This window comes from Muscardinus avellanarius, assembly GCF_963383645.1.
Source record: "Muscardinus avellanarius genome assembly, chromosome: 5".
Taxonomy (NCBI): Eukaryota; Metazoa; Chordata; class Mammalia; order Rodentia; family Gliridae; genus Muscardinus; species Muscardinus avellanarius.
Window position 1 is genome coordinate 87,881,613 of NC_137790.1, and position 23,946 is coordinate 87,905,558.

The 23,946-nt window shown below is 40.5% G+C and overlaps 1 protein-coding gene across 4 annotated transcripts in view; it reads left to right on the plus strand.

Annotated features, from left to right (window-relative positions):
• IGF2BP2 (insulin like growth factor 2 mRNA binding protein 2) overlaps positions 1 to 23,946 on the plus strand; it is a gene marked incomplete at both ends in the record, with an annotated part of 190,872 nt that overhangs the window by 138,769 nt on the left and 28,157 nt on the right. For 3 of the 4 annotated variants that reach the window (XM_080696766.1, XM_080696767.1, XM_080696768.1), the window contains 7 exons: positions 1,536 to 1,584; positions 4,005 to 4,056; positions 9,049 to 9,112; positions 13,101 to 13,373; positions 15,731 to 15,865; positions 21,899 to 22,021; positions 22,602 to 22,737. In XM_080696766.1, the coding sequence (XP_080552892.1) occupies positions 1,536 to 1,584; positions 4,005 to 4,056; positions 9,049 to 9,112; positions 13,101 to 13,373; positions 15,731 to 15,865; positions 21,899 to 22,021; positions 22,602 to 22,737 (832 nt within the window). Of the gene's footprint in view, positions 1 to 1,535; positions 1,585 to 4,004; positions 4,057 to 9,030; positions 9,113 to 13,100; positions 13,374 to 15,730; positions 15,866 to 21,898; positions 22,022 to 22,601; positions 22,738 to 23,946 lie in introns of all 4 variants that reach the window. The other variant, XM_080696765.1, reaches the window with a different exon arrangement.

Here is a 23,946-nt window from a genome sequence, read left to right on the forward strand (position 1 = left end):
TTAATGATATCTTCCATAGAGAATTTTTTTTTTTTTTTTTTTTTTTGGTGGTACTGGGGTTCCTGGTAGCCCTTCTACCTCTGGGCTACACTCCCAGACCTAATACACACACACACACACACACACACACACACACACACACACACACATTTTTTTTTAAACAGGGTCTCTTAAGCCAATGAGACTGGCTTCGAACCAGCGCGATCCTCCTGTCTCTGCCTCCCAAGCGTGGGGATTACAAGCGTGCGCCACCACACCCAGCTTTCCATAGAGAATTTTCATGTAGCCACTGTATGGGATGCTGTTGGCAATTTTGCTGTGAACTATTGCCATAAAAAGTAGGGGAAGCTGGGCGTGGTGGCGCATGCTTGTAATTCCAGTACTTGGGAGGCTGAGACAGCTATTTAGGCCCTCCGCAGCTTAGTGAGACTCTGTTTCAAAATAAAGAATAAAATCAGGCTGGGGATGTAGCTCAGAGGTAATATGCCCCAGCGTTCAATCTTCAGTACCGAAAAAGAAAAAAAGTAGGGGAAGGTCTAACTGTCCATGGATAAGGGATAAATAAAATATTCACAAGGATATCCACCATCCACATAACATGAGATAGCATGAGAAATTTCTTTGTCTATCAAGAGAGACAGACCACCATGATATTACTGGGAGGTGGGAAAAAGCAAGGTGCAGTGAATGTGCAAATGTTTCTATAGGAAAGAGGGGGGAATAAGTTTGTATTTACACAGAGAAAATTGAAGGATGCACAGGAGCAAATACACCTGGGCGTGGTGGTGCTTGCCTGTGTTCACAGTACTTTGGAGGCTGAGACTGGAGGATCACAGGTTCACAGGGATCCCCAGCAACTTAAGGCCCTTCACAACTTAGACCCTGATTCAATATAAAAAATAAAATAGGGCAGAGGGTATAGCCTAGAGGTAAAATGCCCCTGTGTTCCACTTACATACACGCAAAAAAGTAAAAGCATTTCTGGTAGGGTATGAGGGTGATTGGAAGACTTTTCATGATCTAACTTCTTACAGTGTTTTGGTTTTTAAATTATGACCATAACCTATTCAAAAAAAAAGAATTAAGTAATTTATGAAACAAGTTTTACATTGTTAGATAAGAAGCAAATGAAATCTGACTTAAAGTACACAGTACTTGTGTATTTACCTATTACGTTTGCACTTAGGTACTCTGAAATCAGATCAGTTGCGTGGCTATTTATTTTGAGACGGTAATTCTAGAAACACAATCTGTATAGCAATTTAAATTCTATGTTGGCAGAAAATCAAGAAGGCAAATCTGTATTGCAAATTGTTGTTTCTTTAGCTTGTTAGGATTTCTTAGAATTTTTTCTTCCTGAGTTATTGAGGACCTTAAAACATGATGCTCATGATTCACAATAGGAATCTTTGTGGATGCCTTGGTAAACACAGTGAGGAAGTACACTCAGTTATGGTTTTGAGCCTGGTTTTATTGTTTGCTAAATTTGGTGTCTTAGAGAAAGTGTTACAGGTTGTGTGGTTTTATCTTTACAGGAGCAGGAAAATTCAGATTCGAAACATCCCTCCTCACCTGCAGTGGGAGGTAAGCCAATGCTTCTAAGTAGAGTTAGCAAGACATATTCTCCCCTTTTTAGTTCCTGTCACATTTATTAGAGGTCCTCAGACTCGTCTGCAAAGTCTCAGGGTCCTACCTCTCCCTTTTTCAGCGCCCAGGTGCACACGGCCTGTCAAGAGGTTGGGGTTGTATTTAACCTTTTCATTATGCAGAATGCACTTTGATCTCGCATGCTCTGTCTTCTCAGGCCACCAAGCACCAACAAGCAAGCTGTGAAACAAAATGCATACCTGATTTGTGATTTTTATCGCGTGATTTTGTAAAAGGTTTTTATCTTTCTGAATTATGATTTAAAAGAAAAATCAATGGAACAGTTTGAGCAGGGTTTTTTGTTCACTTTGAATTAGTTACAGTTAAGATATATTTTCAAGCTGAGCACAGTAGTCCATGTCTATAATTCCAATATTTGTGAAGCTGAGACAGGAAAATAAGTTTCAAGGACAGCCTCAGCAATTTTAGAAAACCTTCAGCAATTTAGCAAAACCTTGAGTCAAGATAAAAAGGGCTAGCTGGGTGTGGTGGCACAAGTTTGTAATCCCAGTACTTGGGAGGCTGAAACGGGAGGATTGCGGAAGTTCGAAGCCAGCCTCAGCTACTTAGTGAGGCTCTCAGCAACTTAGTGAGATTCTCAGCAATTTAGTGAGACCCTGTTTCCAAATAAAATAGAAAATAGGTCTGGAGGTAGAAAGCCCCTGGGTTCCATCCCCAGTACCACTAAATAAATAAGTAAATAGATAAATAAAATAAAAAGGGCTGAGCATGTCATGATGGTATACACTTGTAATTCTAGTAATTGGGAAGCTGAAACAGGACAATCATAGGTTCAAGGCCCAACCTCAGCTACTTAGTGAGGCCCTCCACAACTTAGTGAGACCCTGTTTCAAAATAAAGAATAAAAAATAGGGCTGGGGGTGTGGTTCAGAGGTAGAATGCCCCTGGGTTCAGTCCTCAATTCCACAAAGATAGATAGATGATAGATAGATGATAGATAGAGAAGGCAGGGAGTGTAGCTCCACAATAGCTCCAGTGTTCAATCTCTAGTACATCTTTAGAGTGTGTGTGTGTGTGTGAGATATTTTCAGAGCTCTAAAATTCCAAGATAGCAATCTTAGAAGCAGTCTTACCATAAAATAAGATTGAAGTCAATATGGTTTACATTATGATACGAGACTATAATGGACCAATAAAAGTACATTAAAAAATAAAATAAAATTGAACACAGGGAATGGCCTTACTACATTATTTAAAAACAAACTGTCCCATGTTTTTTTCCCTCATCCCAAAGAAGGTCAAGACATCTTAGAGAAAACAATGTTTTACCTAATGTTTTATTTCTTTCTCTCTCTTTTTTTTTCTTTGTCAGTACTGGGGATGGAACCAGGGACATTCTAACTCCGAGCTACCCCCAGTTCTATTTTTTTTTTTTTTTTTTGGTAGTACTGGGGATGGAACCCAGTGGCTTTCTACATCCAGGCTACACTTCCAGACCTATTTTATATTTTATTTGGAAACAGGGTCTATTAAGCCAGCTGAGGCTGGCTTCGAACCAGTGAGATCCTCCTGTCTCAGCCTCCCAAGTGCGGCCCACGGGGGTGGGGGGGTGGGGGTGTAACAAGCTTGCGCCACCACGCCCAGCTACCAGCCCTATTTTTTTATTTTTTATTTTGAAACAGGGTCTCACTGAGTTGCAAAGGGCCTCACTAAGTAGTAGCTGAGGCTGTCCATGCACTGCGATTCTCCTATCAGCCTACTGAATGCTTTTCTTTCTTTCTTTTTTTTTTTTTTGAGCCCAAGGGCACTCTACCTCTGAGCTATACCCCCAGCCCTATTTTATTTTTATTTTGCAACAGTGTCTTGGTAAATTGATGAGAGTCTTAATACTTGATGAAGCCGTTCTCAAACCTGCAATACTCTTGTCTCAGCTTCCCAAGTATTAGGATTACAACATGTGCCACCATGCCTCACTTGTTTTATTATTTTAAAAAAATTTTAATTCTTTATTATGGGATGTTTCAAATATACATATTTCATTACTTTATAAAGTAAGGAAATCACTGGAGGAAAACTGAAGTTGTTAAATCTTCCAAAAAGAAAAAGTAAGCCTTGTACTATATTCTGCTTCTCATTTCAAGAGCGTTAGTGGGGTTCAACCATAATGATGAATGATTGTTAACAGTTACCAAGACTCTGAAATTCTGTGGTGTCTGTCATCTTAGTGAATATAGATTGTGTAGGAGCCAGTAAGCAAATGAAAGTCCTGCATATGTATCTTTCTGTTTTTATGGAATACCAAACTAGCAGTTTAAATTATTGCATTTATATATCATTATTTGTGAGTATAGTCTTTTTTTTTCCCCTATTTTGACACTGTAGCTTCCTTTTTACAGGTATTGGATGGACTTTTGGCTCAGTATGGAACAGTGGAGAATGTGGAACAAGGTAATAAGTGAGGAAATTAGCCCATTGACTTACATAGAGGGATATTTATTTCTTATAGGCTGGGGCCAACTCCAGGGAGAAATAGTAAATTCATATTCCATTGAAACATGCTATCAAGAGTCTACATGTGAGAGAGATATGTATCTTTCTATTGATACATATCTAGTTTTTCAAGGGATATGACTTTCAGGCTTTTTTTTTTAAATAACCCTGCAGTGTGCTGAAGCACTATGTAAAACTCTGATAAGCTTAATTCACTGGGGAGTTTTTGGATTTACACTGTTACTACTTTTTCCTAGCCGAAAGAAAGAAACCCAGATCCCTAATGTCTTAGACTGCTTCCCAAAGAGTAGGATTCCCACACCGAGAATCTATTGGAGTGCTTATGAAATGTAGATTCTTAGGATCTATTAAGACTCTGGGGAAAGAGCTCATGAATCAAGCACACCCCCAAATGATGTTTGTGTGCTTTCAAGTCTGAGAAAACAGTTTTAGGAACAGTGCTGCAAATGTCCAAAGAACACTTTTCTTTCTGTCGCCCTGATATTTGTCTTCTGAAGCATGAAATGTTATGATTTTAAAGGAGGAGGAGATACTTGAAGCTCTTATCTTAATGTAGCTTTTGATGAGCCCCAAAACAGTAAGTTCCTGATATGAAAGGCAGTGTGATATGAAAAATACATATTTTTGTCTTGCTTAGAGAACAGGATATAAATTCAGCCAATTACTGACGGTGAGCCCTTGGAAAAGTCATTCATTCTCTCTGACTCAGTTTCCACATGTATAAAATGGAGAAGATAGTTTCTACCCTCCCTATATATCAATGAATAGTTCTGTCAGCCAAAGAGAACTTGTATAGGTGTTTGTGAATAATGGAGTCATACGTAATCTTAAGGGATTATAAAGGTTCACTTAGGAGTAATCATAGAAGACTCATTTTATTCTTATGAAATCTGTTATATTTGCCAGCATAATTAATATAATAGTTTTAAAGCAGTAATTACTTAGATGTCTCCATTCCATGAGTATTAAAAATATTGTTGCTAAATTTCATGCTGCTGCTTGTTCATGCACAAAGGTGAAGGGAAAGAGCTCAGAATCAAGACATGATTTATGAGAGTTCTATTTCTCAGTTCTTATTTCTCTCAATGTGAAAAAGAAGACGTTGATTCGGGTGTGGTGGCACATACTTGTAATTCCAGTACTTGGGGGGATGTGACAGGAGAATCAAAGGTTTAAGGCCAGCCTCAGCAAATAGTGAAACTCATATCAACCTAGCAAGATCCTGTTTCAAAATAAAAATAAAATAGGGCTAGAGTGCAGCTTGGAGGTAGAACCTCACTGGGTTCAGTTTCCAGTACCAAAAATAAAAAATAAAAAGAAGACACTGTAATGATTGGATGTCATAGGCCAAGATGACTTTACAGACATGAATCTTTAAGTTACCAAGACCATGTTATCAATTCAGGACAGTGCTACACAGTAAGGAATATTCCAGGTCCCTGGAGCAGTTTACAATTCCTGGACTGCCTGCCCTTCAGTTTCCAACAGCCTTACAACTATAAGACAGAACTGTTAGGCTGTTGTTTTGTCCTGTTTCATGGGTGATTCCAGATTCAGCAGGAAAACATTTTTAGTAGAGTTTTAGCTTTCAAATCCAATAAAATTACTTATCTGAATGAAGCTTAGCCCATTCCGTAAGCAAAGATTATTGCCCGAGTACCTGGAGACAAACATCTTTGAAAAACAGAGAATATGACTAAGAAGTTAGAATAGAATCTGAGAATCTGAGCGTCTTTGTGGGTAGCTTTATTCAGGCCCGTTCCCACCCCTTTCTGTAAGGCCACAGCCTCTTCTGTAGCTCTAGGAAGCAGCCAATAGGAAACCTCTGTAGCCTTCTGTGTGTCTGCATTGAGAGAGGACAGTTGTAGGCCACATGACCCCTGTTTTGCACTGTGAGAACTTCTCTGGGTAAGTGAATTAGCAATACGAGCCCTATTGGGCAAAAACTAGGATTGGGCTCTGCATTTATGACACCCCATCACAGTGACAGTTCCTTTTGAGAGTTATCTCCCCCAACACATACACACACACACTCCCATAAAAGCTGAAGCTACTTTGAAGTTATTGGACAAAAATATTTTAACCTAAAAATGGAGTCCCACGTCCCTTTGAGAATCTTACAGAAATTATAAACCAGAAAAGGATATAATAACATTTGAGTCATGGAGGGGAGAGATGCTTACAGAATTCCTGAAGCTCGAGCATGGACCCAAGGTTAAGTATCCCTATACTATTGGGTTTATTATTACTTTATAAAGCAGCTATAGGTTGATTCTCTTGAATGATCCTTAACTTAATCTTGTTAACTCTCAATTCCCCAATGGCTTGTTTTGTTATAATGGAGCCCAGGGCCTCACCCACTGGGCTGCACCTCCAGTCCCTCCAAGAGCTTGTTTTATTTAAGGGGAAAATAAATGTCTGTTTGGGGGAAACAAATATTTTTATTTTATTGGTTTTAATAAAGAAAATTTTATCTAGAAAATTTCAAATATTTATTTATTTATTTATTTATTTATTTATTTATTTATTTATTGGTACTAGGGATGGAATCCAGGGGCTTTCTACCTCTGGGCTATACTCCCAGACCTATTTTTTTACTTTTTCTTTGGAAATAGGGTCTCACTAAGTTTCTGAGAGTCTCACTAAGTAGCCGAGGCTGACTTTGAACCTACGTGATCTTCCTGTCTCAGTCTTCCGAGTACTGGGATTATAATTGTGTGGGTGCCACCATGCCCCACCTGAAATGTTCAAATTTCTAACTATAAAAGAAGAGGCATGTAATAATGAGGCAAGATGAGCCAGTTTACAAGAATGTGACCCCTTGCTGGTCAGTCACTTAGTCAAGTAATTTAGAATTGTCTGGCGTGGTGGCGCACGCTTGTAATCCAGCATTCAGGAGGCGGAGACTGGAGGATTGCCGTTCACCAACAGCCTCAGCTACTTAGCGAGGCCCTTCGCAATTCAGTGAGACCCTGTTTCAAAAATAAAAGGGCTAAAAATTATGGCTGGGGGTGTAGCTCAGACCTAGAATGCCCCTGGGTTCCATCCCTAGTACTGCAATAAACAAACAAACATAAAAAGGTGGTTGCCAGAGGCTAGGAAATGGGGATTGGGAATATATTGGTCAAAGGACCTAGAACTTCAGTTAGGAAGAATATTTTCAGAAGAGTACTTCATGGTGACCCCAGTTAATTGCCACGTGTGGTGCCACATGCTTGTTATCCCAGTACTTGGGAGGCTGAAACAGGAGGACCACAGATTTGTGACCAGCCTCAGCTACGTAGGCTCTCTGCAACTTAACGACCTTGTTTCAAAAATAAAGAATTAAGCCAGGCGTGGTGGCGCACACTTGTAATCCCCGCGCTTGGGAGGCAGAGACAGGAGGATCGCACAGGTTCGAAGCCAACTGCACACGCTGGCTTAGGAGACCCTGTTTCCAAATAAAAATGTAAAAATAGGTCTGGGAGTGTAGCCCAGAGGTAGAAGGGCTTCTAGGAACCCCAGTACCACCAAAAAAAAAAAAAAAGAAAGAAAAGAAAATAATAATAATAAAGAATTAAAAATAGGACTGGGAGTGTAGCTTGGAGGTAGATACCCCTAGGTTCAATCCCCAGTACCACAAAAAATTAAAAATAACAATATATTTATAGTTGAAGATAGCTGAGAATAGATTTTGTTCTCACCACAAAAAAATAGTATGTGAGATAACATATGTAAACTATCTTGACTTAGTCATACCACATGTATACATATAGCTAAACATGCTGCATGTCATAAATACAGATTTACTTGATAAAGATTTTTACATGTAAAATTAAAACATTTTCTTATTTTATATATCAAATTATTTTAGGCTGGGCATGGTTATAATCCCAGTATTTGGGAAGCTGAGACAGGAAAACCTCGGGTTTACAGCCAGCCTCAGCTATTTATTGAGACTCTGTTTCAAAATAAAGAATTAAAAATAGGGTTGGGGGTGTAAACTTGGAGGTATAATGCCCCTGGGTTCAATCCCCAGTACTGGAAAAACATTATTTTAACATAAATGCAAATCATAACAGTTAAATTTCATATCTTAGTAGTAGTACAATAAAATTAATCCAAACTTCTAGAGCAGCCTGAAGATAGGAATTTTTAAAAAACATCATGTTGTTGCCGGGCGTGGTGGCTCACGCTTGTAATCCCCGCACTTGGGAGGCAGAGACAGGAGGATTGCGCTGGTTCGGAGCCAGCCTCGCTGGTTTAAGAGACCCTGTTTCCAAATAAAAATATAAAAATAGGTCTGGGAGTGTAGCCCGGACGTAGAAGGGCTTCCAGGAACCCCAGTACCACCAAAAAAAAAAAAAATCATGTTGGAATGATGGGTATTTGGTCAGTGGTAGTATGTGGAAGGCCTCAGCATTGTAGAAAAAGAAAAAACATCATATTCTTTTATCCAATTATTTTTTTTCTCAATTTTAGCCTAAAGAAGTAATTCAGAAGAATACAAAATCAAATGATGTTTGCAACAAAGGTGATTTTTAGCAACACTACTTAGAATAGTGAATACTGGGAGCAACACATTTGTAACTGGATTATAATTAGGCAAATGGTGAAAATTTGCTCACTGCAATTTTATGTATACATTAAAAATGAAAAATATAAATATATATTTATGCAGAAGTGTTTTTAAAATAAGTAAAAAATAAAACTCTGTTATGTGAAAAATAGAACTCAATGTTTTATATAGAGTTGATTATAAATGTGTTATATATAATTGATTGCAAATTACTGTGAATGTGTATAAATAAATTTACAGATGCAAATACCTGTAGATTTGGACTGATGAGGTATTTCATGAATTTTTCTCTAAAGTTTTTCTGTCTACCTTGAGCCTAGAAGATAACAGATTTTTAAAAAATGATAATATAGTTTTTGCTTCTTTCATAGTCAATACAGACACAGAAACTGCCGTTGTCAATGTCACCTATGCAACAAGAGAAGAAGCAAAAATGTAAGTGTACTTGGGCTTATTTTCTTCAATTATATTTTGGTTTTATCTTGGAATCCCATTGAGTCCTGTGTCGTGGAGGTCAGTCTTCCCCATTGACCTATCCAAGGAGCCTCATGGCACCTGAGCCATCACAGACATATTGGCACAGCTTCAATATTCCAGCCACCTTTGATGCGCAGTAGAGTTCCAGAGCATTCATACTAAGATGTCTGGTGATTGTACAGAGATTCTGTCTTGAAGAATGTTGAGTCTTAGCGTCAAAACCAATGTTGGGACCAGGTGTGGTGGCATATGCTTGTAATCCCAGCATTTGGGAGGCTGAGACAGGAGGATAATGGTTTGTGAACAGCCTCAGCTACATAGTGAGGTCCTTTGAAACTCAGTGAGACGCTGTTTCAAAATAAAAACTTAAAAAATAGGGCTGGGGGGTATAGTTCGAGGTAGGATTCCCCTGGGTTCCATCTCCCGTACCTCAAAACAAACAAACAAACAAAAAACACAAGGTAGGAACCATGTCGGAAGGAACCATGTCTTGACATGGTCAAGGACCAGCTCCAGGACCCTTCTTGGGGTCCCTTGTACCTGGAGCTTCCTCTGTGTACCATAAGGGAGATGCACACGCCTACTTTTACCCAAACTCATTGAATGTATACTGAACTATCCTTTTTTCTTCTGTGTATTAAAAAAGAAGACCCACCTCAGTGACAACAATCAGCAAGGTGAATTGTCTGGGAGTGGGACGTAGCTTGGGTTCTCATATCCTGTCCCCATTTTCTTTTCAGTCCTGACTCATTACTACATTGCCTCAGTGATGGATAATTTCAGACTTAGCTATTAATGAACATGGGATTGAGTTAACCATGCTTGTAATCCCAGTACTTGGGAGGCTGAGACAGGAGGATCAAGCAAGTTTGAAGCCAGCCTCATTCAGCTACTTAGTGAGGATCTCAGCAACTTAGACCCTGTTTTCAAATAAAATAAAAAGTAGGTCTGGGAGTGTAGCGTGGAGGTAGAAAGCCCCTAGGTTACATCCCCAAACACACACAAATAAATACAATTAAAAAACAATAACAAGCCGGGTGTGGTGGCGCACGCTTGTAATCACCGCAGTTGGGAGGCAGAGACAGGAGGATCACGCAGGTTCGAAGCCAGCCGCGCGTGCTGGCTTAGGAGACCCTGTTTCCAAATAAAAATGTAAAAATAGGTCTGGGAGTATAGCCCGGAGGTAGAAGGGCTGCCAGGAACCCCAGTACCACCAAAAACAAACAAACAAACAAAAACAGTAACAAAGTCAAGTTCTTTTTTGTAGGAGGTATATGAAGTGCCTATCAGGTCATCATAACTGGGTGAGTCACATGTGATCATGTGTGGATTGCATGATAACCTTTATGGATGCAACATACTCTTGATCATACGTCCATCCCAGGATAGTCATCTTTTATAAGTTTTCAACACATATGAAGACATTTTAAACCCATTTTCACACTAGCAGCTTTCAGAAAGTTAACCCTGCATTGAAAAAGGTAATGTTTCAATCACATGTTGTGGCAGATACCTGTAACCCCAGTACTTGGGAGGCTGAGATAGGCAAAGGATCACAGGCTGTAAGGCCAGCATTAGTGAGGTCCTCTGCAACTTAGTGAGACCATGCTTCAAAATAAAGGATAGAATAGACTGTAGCTTAGAGGTAGACTGACCTTGGGTTCAATCTCCTGTACACACACATACACAACAAAAAGAAAAAGGTAATGTTTGACTTACTATTAACTTTCACACACATATGTAGGCAGGATATAAGCCAAAAACTCACCATTCTAATTGTAATCAACTACCTCTTAGCAGGACATCTATATATGTAAGTCTCTTACCTTTACTAAATTCAGAAGGTACTGCTTTGCAATAAATTCAGAAACCCTCAACATTAACTTAGCAGAATGGAATTAATGTACTAAAAGCATGGATAAATCACTGTGCTTCGTGTGTAGTTTTAAAAATACATATTTGGGAACCTGAGACAGAAGAATTGCAGGTTTAAAGCCAACTTCAGAAACTTAGAAGACCCTATTTCGAAATATAGTTAAAAAGGGCTGTGGCTGGGCATGGTAGCACACACTTGTAATCCCAGTACTTGGGAGGTGAGACAGGAGGATTGCAGGTTCATGGGCAGCCTCAGCTACATAGTGAGGCCCTGTTTCAAAATAAAAAATAAAATAAGGCTGGGGATGTAGCCCAGAGGTAGAATGCCCCTGGGTTCTTTCCCTTGTACCACAAAAGGAGTGGCTGTGGGTATAGCTTAGCAGTAGAAGCCTCTTGGTTCTATTCCTAGTAACAAAATAAATAAAATAGTGCGTTATAATTTATCCTTCATTCCATTGATAACTATTTTTACATAGTACTCTGTTTTTGAGGATTGAGGAAAAAGTGCTTTCCAATAAATAGTTATTGCTATGGGATGGGAAATGTTGAAGCCTTTTCAAGGGTCCACTGGGCAACATTTAAGAATAATATTAGAAATCTGCAGAATCTAGCCTTGTAATTCCAGGCATTTGTTCTGTGTGTGGAATTGCAGTTGCAAAGATGCTAATGGTTACACTGTGTGTAAATTCTAAAAGGGTGGACATATGCCAGGCGTGGTGGTTCATACCTGTAATTTCAATACTTGGGAGGCTGAGACAGGAAGATCACAGGTTTGAGGACAGACTCTGCAACTTAGTAAGACCCTCAGTAACTTAGCAAGATTCTGTTTCAAAATTTAAAAAAGGACTGGAGGTGTAACTCAGAGGTAGAAACCCTTAGGTTCAAACTATGTTAAATCAATAGAATGTTAATCAGCCATTAAAATTATGTTAAAAGCATTTAATAACAAGGAAAAATGTTTAGAGTATTACCTTTTTTTTTTCTTCTTCAGTACTAGGGATCGAACCCAGGGGCATTCTACTTCTGAGCTACACCTCCAGCCCTATTTTTTTGTTTATTATTTATTTTGAAACAGGGTCTCACTAAGTTGCTGAGAACCTCACCTAAGTAATTGAGGCTGGCTGCAAACCTGAGATCCTCCCAATCCCAGCCTCCCAAAATGGTGGTGTGCGCCACCAAGCTCAGCTAGAGTATTAACTTTTTTTTTGGTACTGGGGATAGAACCCAGGTAGTACATTCTACTTCCAAGCCACACCCTAGCCCTGTTTATTTTTTTTATTATTCTTTATTTTGAAACAAGGTCTCACTAAGTTGCAGAAGATCTCACTAAGTAACTGAGGCTATCTACAAACCACAATTCTCCTGTCTCAGCCTCCCAAATTCAGGGATTACAAGTGTGCATCACCATGCCTGGCTGAGTATTAACTATTTTTGAAGTTTAGGAAATAATATATACAATGTAATCCCTACACTTGGGAGGCTGAGACAGGAGGATCACACAGGTTCAAAGCCAACCCCAGCTACTTAGTGAGGCTCTCAGCAACTTAGTGAGACCCTGTTTCCAAATAAAATATAAAATAGGTCTGAGAGTATAGCCCAGAGGTAGAAAGCCTCTGGGTGCCATCCCCAGTACAACAACAACAATAACAAAAGAAAGTAATATATACAATACAAATCTTTTTTATAAATACTATGCTTATATTTAAGATAGGAAAGATAAAGGATGAACTAGAACTTTTTGTTTTATGTATTTCTGAATTCTTAATAATAAATGTGCTATAATTAAAAAGAATGGTATCTTATACCAATATCTATAAAGATATATAGCCTTGGGTGGTAAAGAAATGTAGAACACAAAATTGTCGATCAGGTTCGGCCTTACTTGCATAATTGCTCACCACAAGCTCTGAAGGAGCCGAGATAGTGTCTGTCTTGCTCACCGCTGTATCCTCAGTGCCTGGCATGGCACCCACCTAGGTGCTTGTGAAGAAGAGTGAGCAAATCCGTCCTGGGGAAAGCCTTTCTCCACGTTACTCTCTGACAAAGCTTTCCTACCCCTGCTGCATTCCAGAGCCATCGAGAAGCTAAGTGGGCATCAGTTTGAGAACTACTCCTTCAAGATTTCCTACATCCCGGATGAAGAGGTGAGCTCCCCTTCGCCCCCTCAGCGAGCCCAGCGTGGGGACCACTCTTCCCAGGAGCAAGGCCACGCCCCTGGGGGCTCTTCTCAGGCCAGACAGATTGATTTCCCGCTGCGGATCCTGGTCCCCACCCAGTTTGTTGGTGCCATCATCGGAAAGGAGGGCTTGACCATAAAGAACATCACTAAGCAGACCCAGTCCCGGTACGTGCCTCTAGGGCTTCCTTTGCTTCCTTCCAAGGGGTCCCCTGTGTGCTGATGGGTCTCAGTCACTCTCAGGTCACTATTGCTTTCATCAGCAGTGGGAGGCTGTTCTGTGCGGGACAGTGGCTTCTTTGAACAGAATTACTAACAGACTAATGCCAAGCCAGGGGCTGAAGTGAGCTTTCATGCTAATGGCATAACAGACACTCCCTGAAAACTAGAGGTTGGTAAAAAGGGCACTAATGACTTCACAGCCAAGGGTACATCTAGTTCTAACATAGCCAAAGTATGAGGCTCCGTGGGATCCTAGAACCCACTTTTCACCTCCTGCCCTGGGTGGTCGTTCTTGACACCACCTAGGTAGTCTCATATAAAAGTAGTGAGTCATTGCCACATAGAAGAAGAAAGCAAGTACACTGGCCTTATGTTTATTTTTCTCTCTGCTTTAAGAGACTGAACTATAGGAGTCAGTTGATAAAATGACTTGTGGAATATTTGGGTTTTGTTATGTTCCTAAGACCAGAGCATAGGACTTGAAAACAATGACTCATGTTAAAGTTTTAACACTTAATGGCTCTATAATCTTGAGAGAAAAAATTTAACCTCTTGGAGCATCAGATGCTTCCTCTGTAAAACAGAGATTACTGTTTTGTCAGTATTATGAGAATTAGCACAATCAGGTAGATTGAAAGAAATCATTGATATAAAAGCACTTAAATTGCAAAACACCAAAATGTCAACCAATGTTAGTTATGTGTGTGTGCTAGTACATTTTATTCAGGTCAAAGTGTTTGAGTTGCCAGGCATGGTGGCGCAGGCTTGTAATCCCCGCGCTTGGGAGGTGGAGACAGGAGGATCGCGCAGGTTCGAAGCCAGCCACGCTGGCTTAAGAGACCCTGTTTCCAAATTTTAAAAAGTACAAAAATAGGTCTGGGAGTGTAGCCCAGAAGTAGAAGGGTTTCCAGGAACCCCAGTACCACACACACACACAAAAAAAAAACATGTCTTAGTTACCCCCAGGTGTAGGTACTAAAATGAACGAGACCTAGGATGTATATAATCTTAGGAGGAAAATGATTAAATAATAGAGAAGTTTATATCTGGTGTCCCTTTTATTTTAAAAATCAGCCCTTGGGGGGTTTATATTATAATTTCATGTCTTAGACATGTAATAAAGTTTGTATGTTCTCTTCTTTTAAAAAAAGGACAATTCTGGGCATGGTGGCACACACTTGTATTCAAGTACTTGGGAGGCTGAAACAGGAGGATCCGGGTTCTTGGCCAGTCTCAGCTACTTAGTGAGTCTCTCTGCAATTTAGTGAGACCCTGTTTCAAAATAAAGAATAAGAAAAGAGAATTATTTTCTACCAAGTTTACCTCACTATGAAAGTGATTTTTGTTTATATCTTCTCTTATTCCAAAAATCATGTAAGGTGACCTTTACAAAATCCAGTAAAAGCCAGGCATGGTGGCACACACTTGTACTCCTAGCATTTGGGAGGCTGAGACTGGAGGATTGCAGTCTGCAGACAGCCTCAGTTACTACTCAGTGCGGCCCTTTGAAACTCAGAGAGACCCTGTTTCAAAATAAAGAGTAAAAGATAGGGCTATGGTGTTGGTTGGAGGTAAAATACCCCTGGGTGCCATCCCCAGTACAGCAGCAAAAAACAAAACAAAAAAAAGAAGTTTAATCAAAGTAAAGTTAGCTTTCAAAGTATATGTCCATTCTTAAGAAATAGGCCGAAGATTTGGCTCAGGGCTTTCTAACAGCGGAAGTGAAAAGGAATACAAACAATTATGTGATTTTGAAAGTCAACAAAAACAAGTAGGGCCACCACTACCCAGAGAGGTCTGATAAAGACATCAAGCTTTAGAGGCATTGGTTTTAAGAGCCTGGAAGAGGTCAGGCTGCCAGTGAAAAGGAAACAAAGAACTTAGAGAGGCAGAGAGAGGGCATGCCTCTGTTTTAGAAGCTGCAGTCAGTTCAGAGGCCGGCACTGTGCCAACGTGCAGTATTACCCTTCTCACTTTTCTCTTCAGTTCTACAGTCAGCTAAAAGACTACACAACATACTTCACTTACCAAGCTGGCTTCGTTACCAAGCTGGCTTGATGCCTTTGTCCCACAGCACTCCTGTGAGAATGGCTCCTCTAAATGGAGCTGCAGAGGATCCCATTTTGGCACAGACGCCTGCACTGCTTGCCTCCTGCGTGGGGAGTGGCATCGGTTGCAGACATGCTGAAGGCCCTTCCTTGTCTATCTGTCCTTGCTGTATGTTGGCTGGCGCGATGCTTTCTTGGGACTGGGTCCTGTCCCGGGTGACCTTGTGCTTACAGTGCCTGCATCTTTTCCTGCAGGGTTGACATCCATAGAAAGGAGAACTCGGGGGCCGCAGAGAAGCCCGTCACCATCCACGCCACCCCAGAGGGCACGTCTGAAGCCTGCCGCATGATTCTTGAAATCATGCAAAAGGAGGCCAACGAGACCAAACTGTAAGTCTGCATGCAATGCCCAGATCACTCAACACTGAGTACAATATGCTAAAAGCTCTAGTCTGATACTCTGTAAAGGGGACGGGGAGGGTTGTGTGTGAGAGTAAGAAATGTGTTCCTTAGAGCTGGGAGTGGTGGCGTACGTCCGTAACAGCTAGTGGTACTTAGAGGCTGAGACAGGAGAATGGTAGGTTCACAGCTACCCTCAGAAATGTAGTGAGACTCTCAGCAACCTAGGGAGACCCTCCTTCAAAATAAAAATAAAATAGGGCTGGGGTATAGCTTGGAAGCAGAATGCCTCTGGGATCAATTCCTATTACAAGGGAGGGAAGTGAAGGAAAGAAGGAGGGCATGGATCTTTTTACTACGTGGTTGTTTCTTCGCTTGCATTTTGGTGATCGTGACATTTCCCATCACCCACTGGTAGTAATATTGGTGGGATTATACACAGTTGTGCTGTCCAGTAGAACTTACAGTCATGGAAAGGCTCCATATCTGTACTGTTCAGTAAAATATAACCACTAGTTGCGTATTGTTGTTGAGTACTTGAAATGTGTCTAGTGACTGGCAATGAAGAAAATGAATATTTTAACTAATGCAAAGTTAAATAGCCAGGTATTTGGCTGATGGCTATCATACAGACAATACACATATAAGATATATGTTGTCACCAAAGCCATACTCTGCAGTTCTGGGAAAAGTTTTTTGTTTTTGTTTTTGTTTTTTAATACCATGCTTCTAAACAGTTTCTGCATGTGTGCGTGTATGTGTGTGCATGTGTTAGTTACTAGGGATTGAACCCAGGGGCGTCAGGGACGTTCTACTTCTGAGCTACACCCACAGTCCTTTTCTTTCTTTCTTTCTTTCTTTCTTTCTTTCTTTCTTTCTTTCCTTCCTTCCTTCCTTTCTTTCTTTCTTTCTTTCTTTCTTTCCTTCCTTCTGGTCTGGGGATGGAACCCAGGGGCATTTGACCTCCGAGCTACACCCTCTGCCCTATTTTTTATTCTTTACTTGGAAACCGGGTCTCACTGAGTTGCAGAGGGCCTCACTAAGTAGCTGAGGCTGCCCGCGAACCGTGATCCTCCAGGTCTCAGCCTCCCGAATGCTGGGATTACAAGCGTGCGCCACCATGCCCGGCTTATTCTTTATTTTAAAACAGGGTCATCCTAAATTGCAGGGAATAGCACTAAGTAGTTGAGGCTGGCCTTGAACTTGGAATCCTCCTGTCTCAGCCTCTGAAGTACTGGGATTACAAGTGTGTGCCACCACGCCCAGCCCTATTTTATTTTTTGTTTGGAAACAGGGTCTTACTAAGTTGGTGAGACTGGCCACATTCCCTCTTGTCTCAGCCTGTCAAGTGCTGGGTTTACAAGTATGTGTCACCATACCAAACAATCATTTGCATTCTTAAAATTGGATTATATTAGCTGGGCATGGTGGTGCACACCTGTAATCCTGGGAGGCTGAGATAGGAGGATCCTTAGTAACCTAGTGAGATCCTGTTTTAAGAACAAAAATTTAAAAGCTACCCTGGGAGTATAGCTCAAAGGTAGAATGCCCCTGAGTTCAATCCCTAGTTTAAAAAAAAAATTAGATTCTGCTTACTTCTTTTCTTCCATTTCCCTCCCCTGCTACTTTTTTTTTTTTTTAAATAGAATAGTTCATAGGATAGCTGGGTGTGGTGGCACATGCTTGTAATCCCAGTATTTGGGAGGCTGAGACAGGAGGATCGCAGTTTCGAAGCTAATCTCAGCAACTTAGTGAGGCCTTCTGCAACTTAGTGAGATCCTGTTTCTAGATAAAAGAATAAAATAGGTCTGGAATATATCTCAGAGGTAAAGTGCCTCTGAGTTCCATCCGTAGTGCTACCAAAGAAAATAAGTTCACAGGATTGTACAGTATAACTATGATGTCAATTTGAATGGCAAACATAAGTTCTTACTAAATGAGTTGATTTTTGTATTTTGAATGAATAGTAATAGAATTTAAAATTTTTAAAAAGAGGATATCCATTTGGCATAATCTGTTTGTGAGCAGTAATGGCAGTTTTGAAGAGAAATAATAAAGCACGAATTGAACATAAAGCTCATTGGAAATGACACTAAACATGAAGAAGATGGCAGTTTTTAAAAGAGGAGCGCAGGAGATCGACTTAGATCTCCTCAAGGGCGTCATCTCCCACTCACACATGCTTTCTCGCCTTGTGGCTTTTTAAATCCCCCAAACGCCGTGACTTCATTTGAGGAAACTCCTCTTTCATTCAAATCACTGAGAATTTTATAAATAATACTTTCCTTGGCCCTTTAACCAAGCAATTCACAAATGTAAACTTTGCTCTTTCTTGCACAATTTACTTTGTGCAAGCAAGTCACAAATTTCTAAATAGCCAAAAAGACTGATTTATAAATTGGTGCTTCTTAAGTTTTCATTTAGAGCCAAGATAAGAGTTTGGATATCTTTGAAATCTTTTTTTTTTTCTTTCAGTACTAGGGATTGAACCCAGGGGTATTCTACCTCTGAGCTACACCCCCTGCCCTATTTTTATTCTTTATTTTGAAACGGGGTCTCACTGAGTTGCAGAGGGCCTCACTAAGTAGCTGAGGCTTTCCGTGAACTGCGATCCTACGGTCTCAGCCTCCCAAGTGCTGGGATTACAAGCATGTGCCACCACGCCTGGCTTCCTCAGCCCTATTTTTATTTTTTATTTTGAAAGAGTGTCAGAGGGCCTCACTAAGTACCTGAGGCTGGCCGTGAACCTGCAATCCTCCAGTCTTAGCTTCCCAAGTACTAGGATTACAAGTGTGTACCACCACACCTGGCTGAAATCAGGTTGTTTTTTTTTTTTTTTTTTTTTTTTTTTGTGGTACTGGGGTTCCTGGAAACTCTTCTACCTCCAGGATACACTCCCAGACCTATTTTTATACTTTTTTATTTAGAAACAGGGTCTCTTAAGCCAGCACAGTTGGCTTCGACCTGTGCGATCCTCCTGTCTCCGCCTCCCGAGTGTGGGGATTACAAACGTGCAACAGCATGCCCAGCTGAAATCAGTTTAAGTACCTGTTCTGTGCTAAGCACTGGGCTTGATTTTAAAGTGATAGCTGTGAGCAAGGTCTAGTCCTTGCTTTGATAGAGCTCACAATCCAGTGGGACCAACCCTCACTTTAAAAAAATGATTATAAGTAGACATCTTGGTGGCACGCACCTTCAATCTGAGAACACTTGAGAGGCTGAAACGGGGATCACAGATTAAAGGACAGCCCCAGAAATGTAACGAGACTGTCTGCAACCTAGCAAGACCCTGTTTCAAAACAAAAAATAAAAAGGACTAGATGTATATAGCTCAGAGGTAGAACACTCCTGATTTAATGCTCAGTACCACATTTACACACACACAAAAGATTACACCAATAGATAATTACATATAAATTTGAGAGGTGCTGTAGTGGGTAACTGCAGAGCCCTATGACTGTGTGTAACAGGAAGCCCTAATCAAGGCTTTAGGGGGACACAAAGAGATTTGAAGTTTCCAGAAAAGGCCTTCCTGTGTATAAGACAAAGCCCTGAGGGGACTGAGTCTGAGGTAAAAGATGAAGAACAGAGATGCTAAACTTTCTTTTTATTCATTTACAAAACATTTTTTGAGTACCTGCATTGGAGCCTAGCACTGTTCTATGTTTCAGCAATGAACAAAGCTAACAAAAATCTCTGCCCTCTGAAAGCAACCTCTTGTGGGTAGTAATAATGCATCTCTTAAACCAGGCGGGTGACACGTTTCTAATCCTAGTATGTGGATTACAATACTAGGAGGATCACAGGTTCACAGCCAGCCTCAGCTACTTAGTGAGGCCCTCTGCTAACTTTAGTGAGACTCTGTTTCAAAATAAAGAATAAAAAAATAGGGCCGGGTGAGGTGGCACACGCTTGTAATCTCAGCATTCGGGAGGCAGAGACCAGAGGATCACAGTTCACGGACAACCTCAGCTACTTAGTGAGGCCCCTTGCAACTCAGTGAGACCCTGTTTCAAAAATAAAGAATAAAAAATTACGGCTGGGGTTGTCACTCAGAGGTAGTATTCCCCTGGGTTCCATCCACAGTACTGCAAAAAGAAAGAGAGAGAGAATAAAAAAAAAGTAGGGCTAGAGGTATAGCTTAGAGATAGAATGCCCCCAGGTTTAATCTCCAGTATTGCAAAAAAAAAAAAAATGCATCTGTTAGATGCTTTTGGTTTGAAGAAAAGACAAATGGCTTAAGTAGTAAGAAATGACCCTAGTTAGAATGACTCTAAGGTTGGTTGACTCATGAACTCAGAGGGTATTTTCACTTTACTTACCTCTCACATCTCACTCCTGTGGTGATGGTAGGTGGGCTGCAGTGATTTTACACCTCTGTCCCTACAGAAAAATACTCCAAAATTAAGAGAGAAAATCCTTTCCTTGTGCCCTTTGAGAAAAATGTTTATTAAAATGTAGCAAAAGCTGGGCACGGTGATGCATGCCTGTAATCACAGTACTTGGGAGACCGAGACAGGAGATTTGCAGGTTCAAGAGCAGCCTTAGCAACTTAGTGAGACTCTGGCTGTGACATCTGTTACCCCATTAATCATCAGGGTTGATTTGGCTGATCTGGCTGGCTAGGCGGGTGTCCCCTTCCTCCCTCACCACTCCACGTGCGTCCTTCCTAAAGCTGCGCGCTCGGTTAAAGATGACCTTCCCTGAATAGAGGAGGACCGGACTTCAGTCAAGAGTATACAAGTAGCTGTGCTCCCCTGCTAGAACCTCCAAACAAGCTCTCAAGGTCCATTTGTAGCAGAACATAGGATAGTCAAGCTTTTAAGACTCGGCACATCCAAATAATTTAACAAAAAACTAAAAAAAAAGTGTCAAAAACATAACATAAAATTTATCATTTTAGCTAGAGCAGTAGCTTGAACCTATAGATTAACAGTACTGGGGAAGCTGAGGAAGAGGTGGAGCCCTTGAGTTTAAGACTAGGCTGGGCAAGTTGGCACAAGACATCATCTCAAAAAAATAAAAAAAGAACAAAGTCAATCACTAAGCCTAACTTGAGAAAGGGGTGAGGGAAGTAGGGGTAGGAATTAGGGAAGGGCTAAACGTGTGATGTGTTCATGTATGCCTCTACCATCCTGTATCTCATAATGGTGTATGATTACAATGCACCATTTAAAAAATATCTACCATCTTAACCATTTTTAAGCACACAGTTCAATAGTATTAAATAGATTTATTCCCAGTGCTGTGAATTATATCTCTAGGACTTTTTCACTTGCAGATCTGAAATTCTGTACCCATTGAACAATTCCCCCTATTCTTATCCTCCCAACCCAGATAATCATCATTCTATGGCATGCTTTTAGAATTTGAAAACTTGAGATACTCTGTACAAGTGAAATTACATAGTATATGACTTTTGTGGCTTATTTCATTTAGCATAATACCCTCCAGTTTCATTCCTGTTGTAGCATGTAACAAAATTTCCTTCCTTTTTAATCTGAATAGTGTTCTGTTGTATATGTACACCACATTTGTTTATCCATTCATTTGTTGATAATATTTTGGGTTGCTTCAATCTCTTAGCTATTGTGAATGGTACTGCTATGAATATGGGTTAGCAAATAGTCCTTTAAATTCCTGCGTTCAGTCCCAGAAATGGGATTGTTGGATCTTACCTCATTGGCCAGATCTGCCTCATGAACATACTTTGAATCAATCAACTACAAAGGAGTAGAATTATCATGGTTTAGCTTGTTTTAATCAAAATTTCTGGACTAGTGTTGGTGAGAGACTTGGGCTCTCCCAAAGCCTGTGGCCACTTGGTATCTGAACAAAATGTCAGAATTATTTATTTATTTTGGGGGTGCTGGGGATGGAACCTTGGGGGCATTTTACCTTCGAGTTTTTTTATTCTCAGCCCTATTTTTTATTCTTTAATAAAAGAAAAAAGCAGGGTATTGGCTCTTGAGAGGCAACAATTGTGTCCATCTGCAGTGTTAACTTTCTGTTTGTCTCTTTTAGAGCTGAAGAGATTCCTCTGAAAATCTTGGCCCACAATGGCTTGGTTGGAAGACTGATTGGCAAAGAAGGCAGAAATTTGAAGAAAATTGAACATGAGACAGGGACCAAGATAACAATCTCATCGTAAGCTACCTATTCAAATAAGTTATACCCAGTAAAAAGTGAGTTGAGGCTGGGCATGGTGGCACACACTTGTAATCCCAACATTTGGGAGGCTGAGACAGACGAATCATGAGTTTGCAGGCAGCCCCAGCTACTTAGGTCCTCTGCAACTCAGTGAGACTCTGTTCCAAAAACTAAAGAATAAAAAATAGGACTGAGAATAAAATACTCGAAGGTAGAATGCCCCCAGGTTCCATCCCCAGCATCCCCAAAATAAATAAATAAATAAATAAATAAATAAATAAATAAATAAATAAGTCGAGCATTTTAATGTGCCCAACTCATTCATCTGCTCTTCCCTAAAATGGGAGTATAGTCATATGGGACGTAAGTGAGATTATAATAATATGGATGATTATTTCCATTGTCGTCAAAAACCACAGATACCTATGTTCAGACATTTTCCACTGGATCTAGTCTAAGTCAACTCTAAGATTTGAGAGTGCATTTTTCTTCTGTATCAAAAATTATTTGTGATTGTTCTGGAATTTTATTTTTTCTAGAGAAAAAATGAAATTTCTCTGTTTTTCCCACTTGCCAGTTTGCAGGATTTGAGCATATACAACCCTGAACGAACCATCACTGTGAAGGGCACAGTTGAAGCCTGTGCCAATGCTGAAGTGGAGATTATGAAGAAGCTACGTGAAGCCTTTGAAAACGATATGATGGCTGTGAATGTAAGTGTCTAATGCCTCCTCTCCACTGATTTCCTTATGTGTTGTCAGGCAGAAACCAAACCCCTCTAAGAATAATTGCCATTCAGCTTATGAGGAAGTGCCTTAGAATAGCTATACAGAAGCTGGGCGAGGTAGCCCAGGCTTGTAATCCCAGCATTTGCAGGCTGAGATAGGAGGATCTCGATTCAAAGACAGCCTCAGCTACTTAAGCCCTTTGTAATTCAGAGAGGCCCTGTTTCCAATTAAATAATAAAAAATAGTGCTGGGGGTGTCACTCAGATATTGAATGCCCCTGGGTTCCATCCCCAGCAACACACACACACACACACACACACACACACACACACACACACAGACACACACACACACACACACAGAGCTATACAGAGTTTTCATAAATTCTTAGTGTAAAGGGCATTAAAATAATTAGGAAATCAACTAGTAAGACATGATAAAACTGAATGAAATAGTGGGAAGCCATTAAAATCTTAACTCTGAGGACTATAAAATGAGGAAATGCTTATATGTTTATTAAGAAAAAGATGAAGCCGGGCATGGTGGTGTACGCTTGTAATCCTAGCATTTGGGAGGCCAAGACAGGAGGAATGTGGTTTGCAGCCAGCCTCAGCTACTTAGTGAGGCCCTTTGCAACTCAGTGAGACCCTGTTTTAAAATAAAGAATAAAAAATAGAGCTTGGGTGTGGCTTGGAGGTAGAATACCCCTGGGTTTCATCCCCAGTACTGCAAAGAAAAAAATGAAAATATGTATAACTAGAGTTACAATTATGTAAAATAACACGGGTCAAAATTACTAGGAGGCTATAAACAAAAGTAAAAATAGCTGGTATGTAAGGAAAGTGGGGTTTTTTCTACTTTCAAAACTTTCTATAATGTTGTTCTCTTTTGGGGGGATTTTTTTGGAGGGTACAGTGGTCCATGCCTACCATCCTAGCTATCCAGGAAGTTAAGGCATTAAGATCACAAATTCAAGGCCAGGCTCTGCGGCTTAGGTAGACTATCGCATCCCTAAGGCTCTGACCAGCAGAGCCTAAGGAAGAAACAAATGAACGCCGACTCTGTTGATGAAGCTACTTCCTCTTTTAATGCTCCTTCTCAATAATAATAATGCTGCTGCTGCTGCTGCTGCTGCCGCCGCCGCCAATGCGCACAACAGGCAAATATATATCAGTCTCATAACCCCTCCCTCTT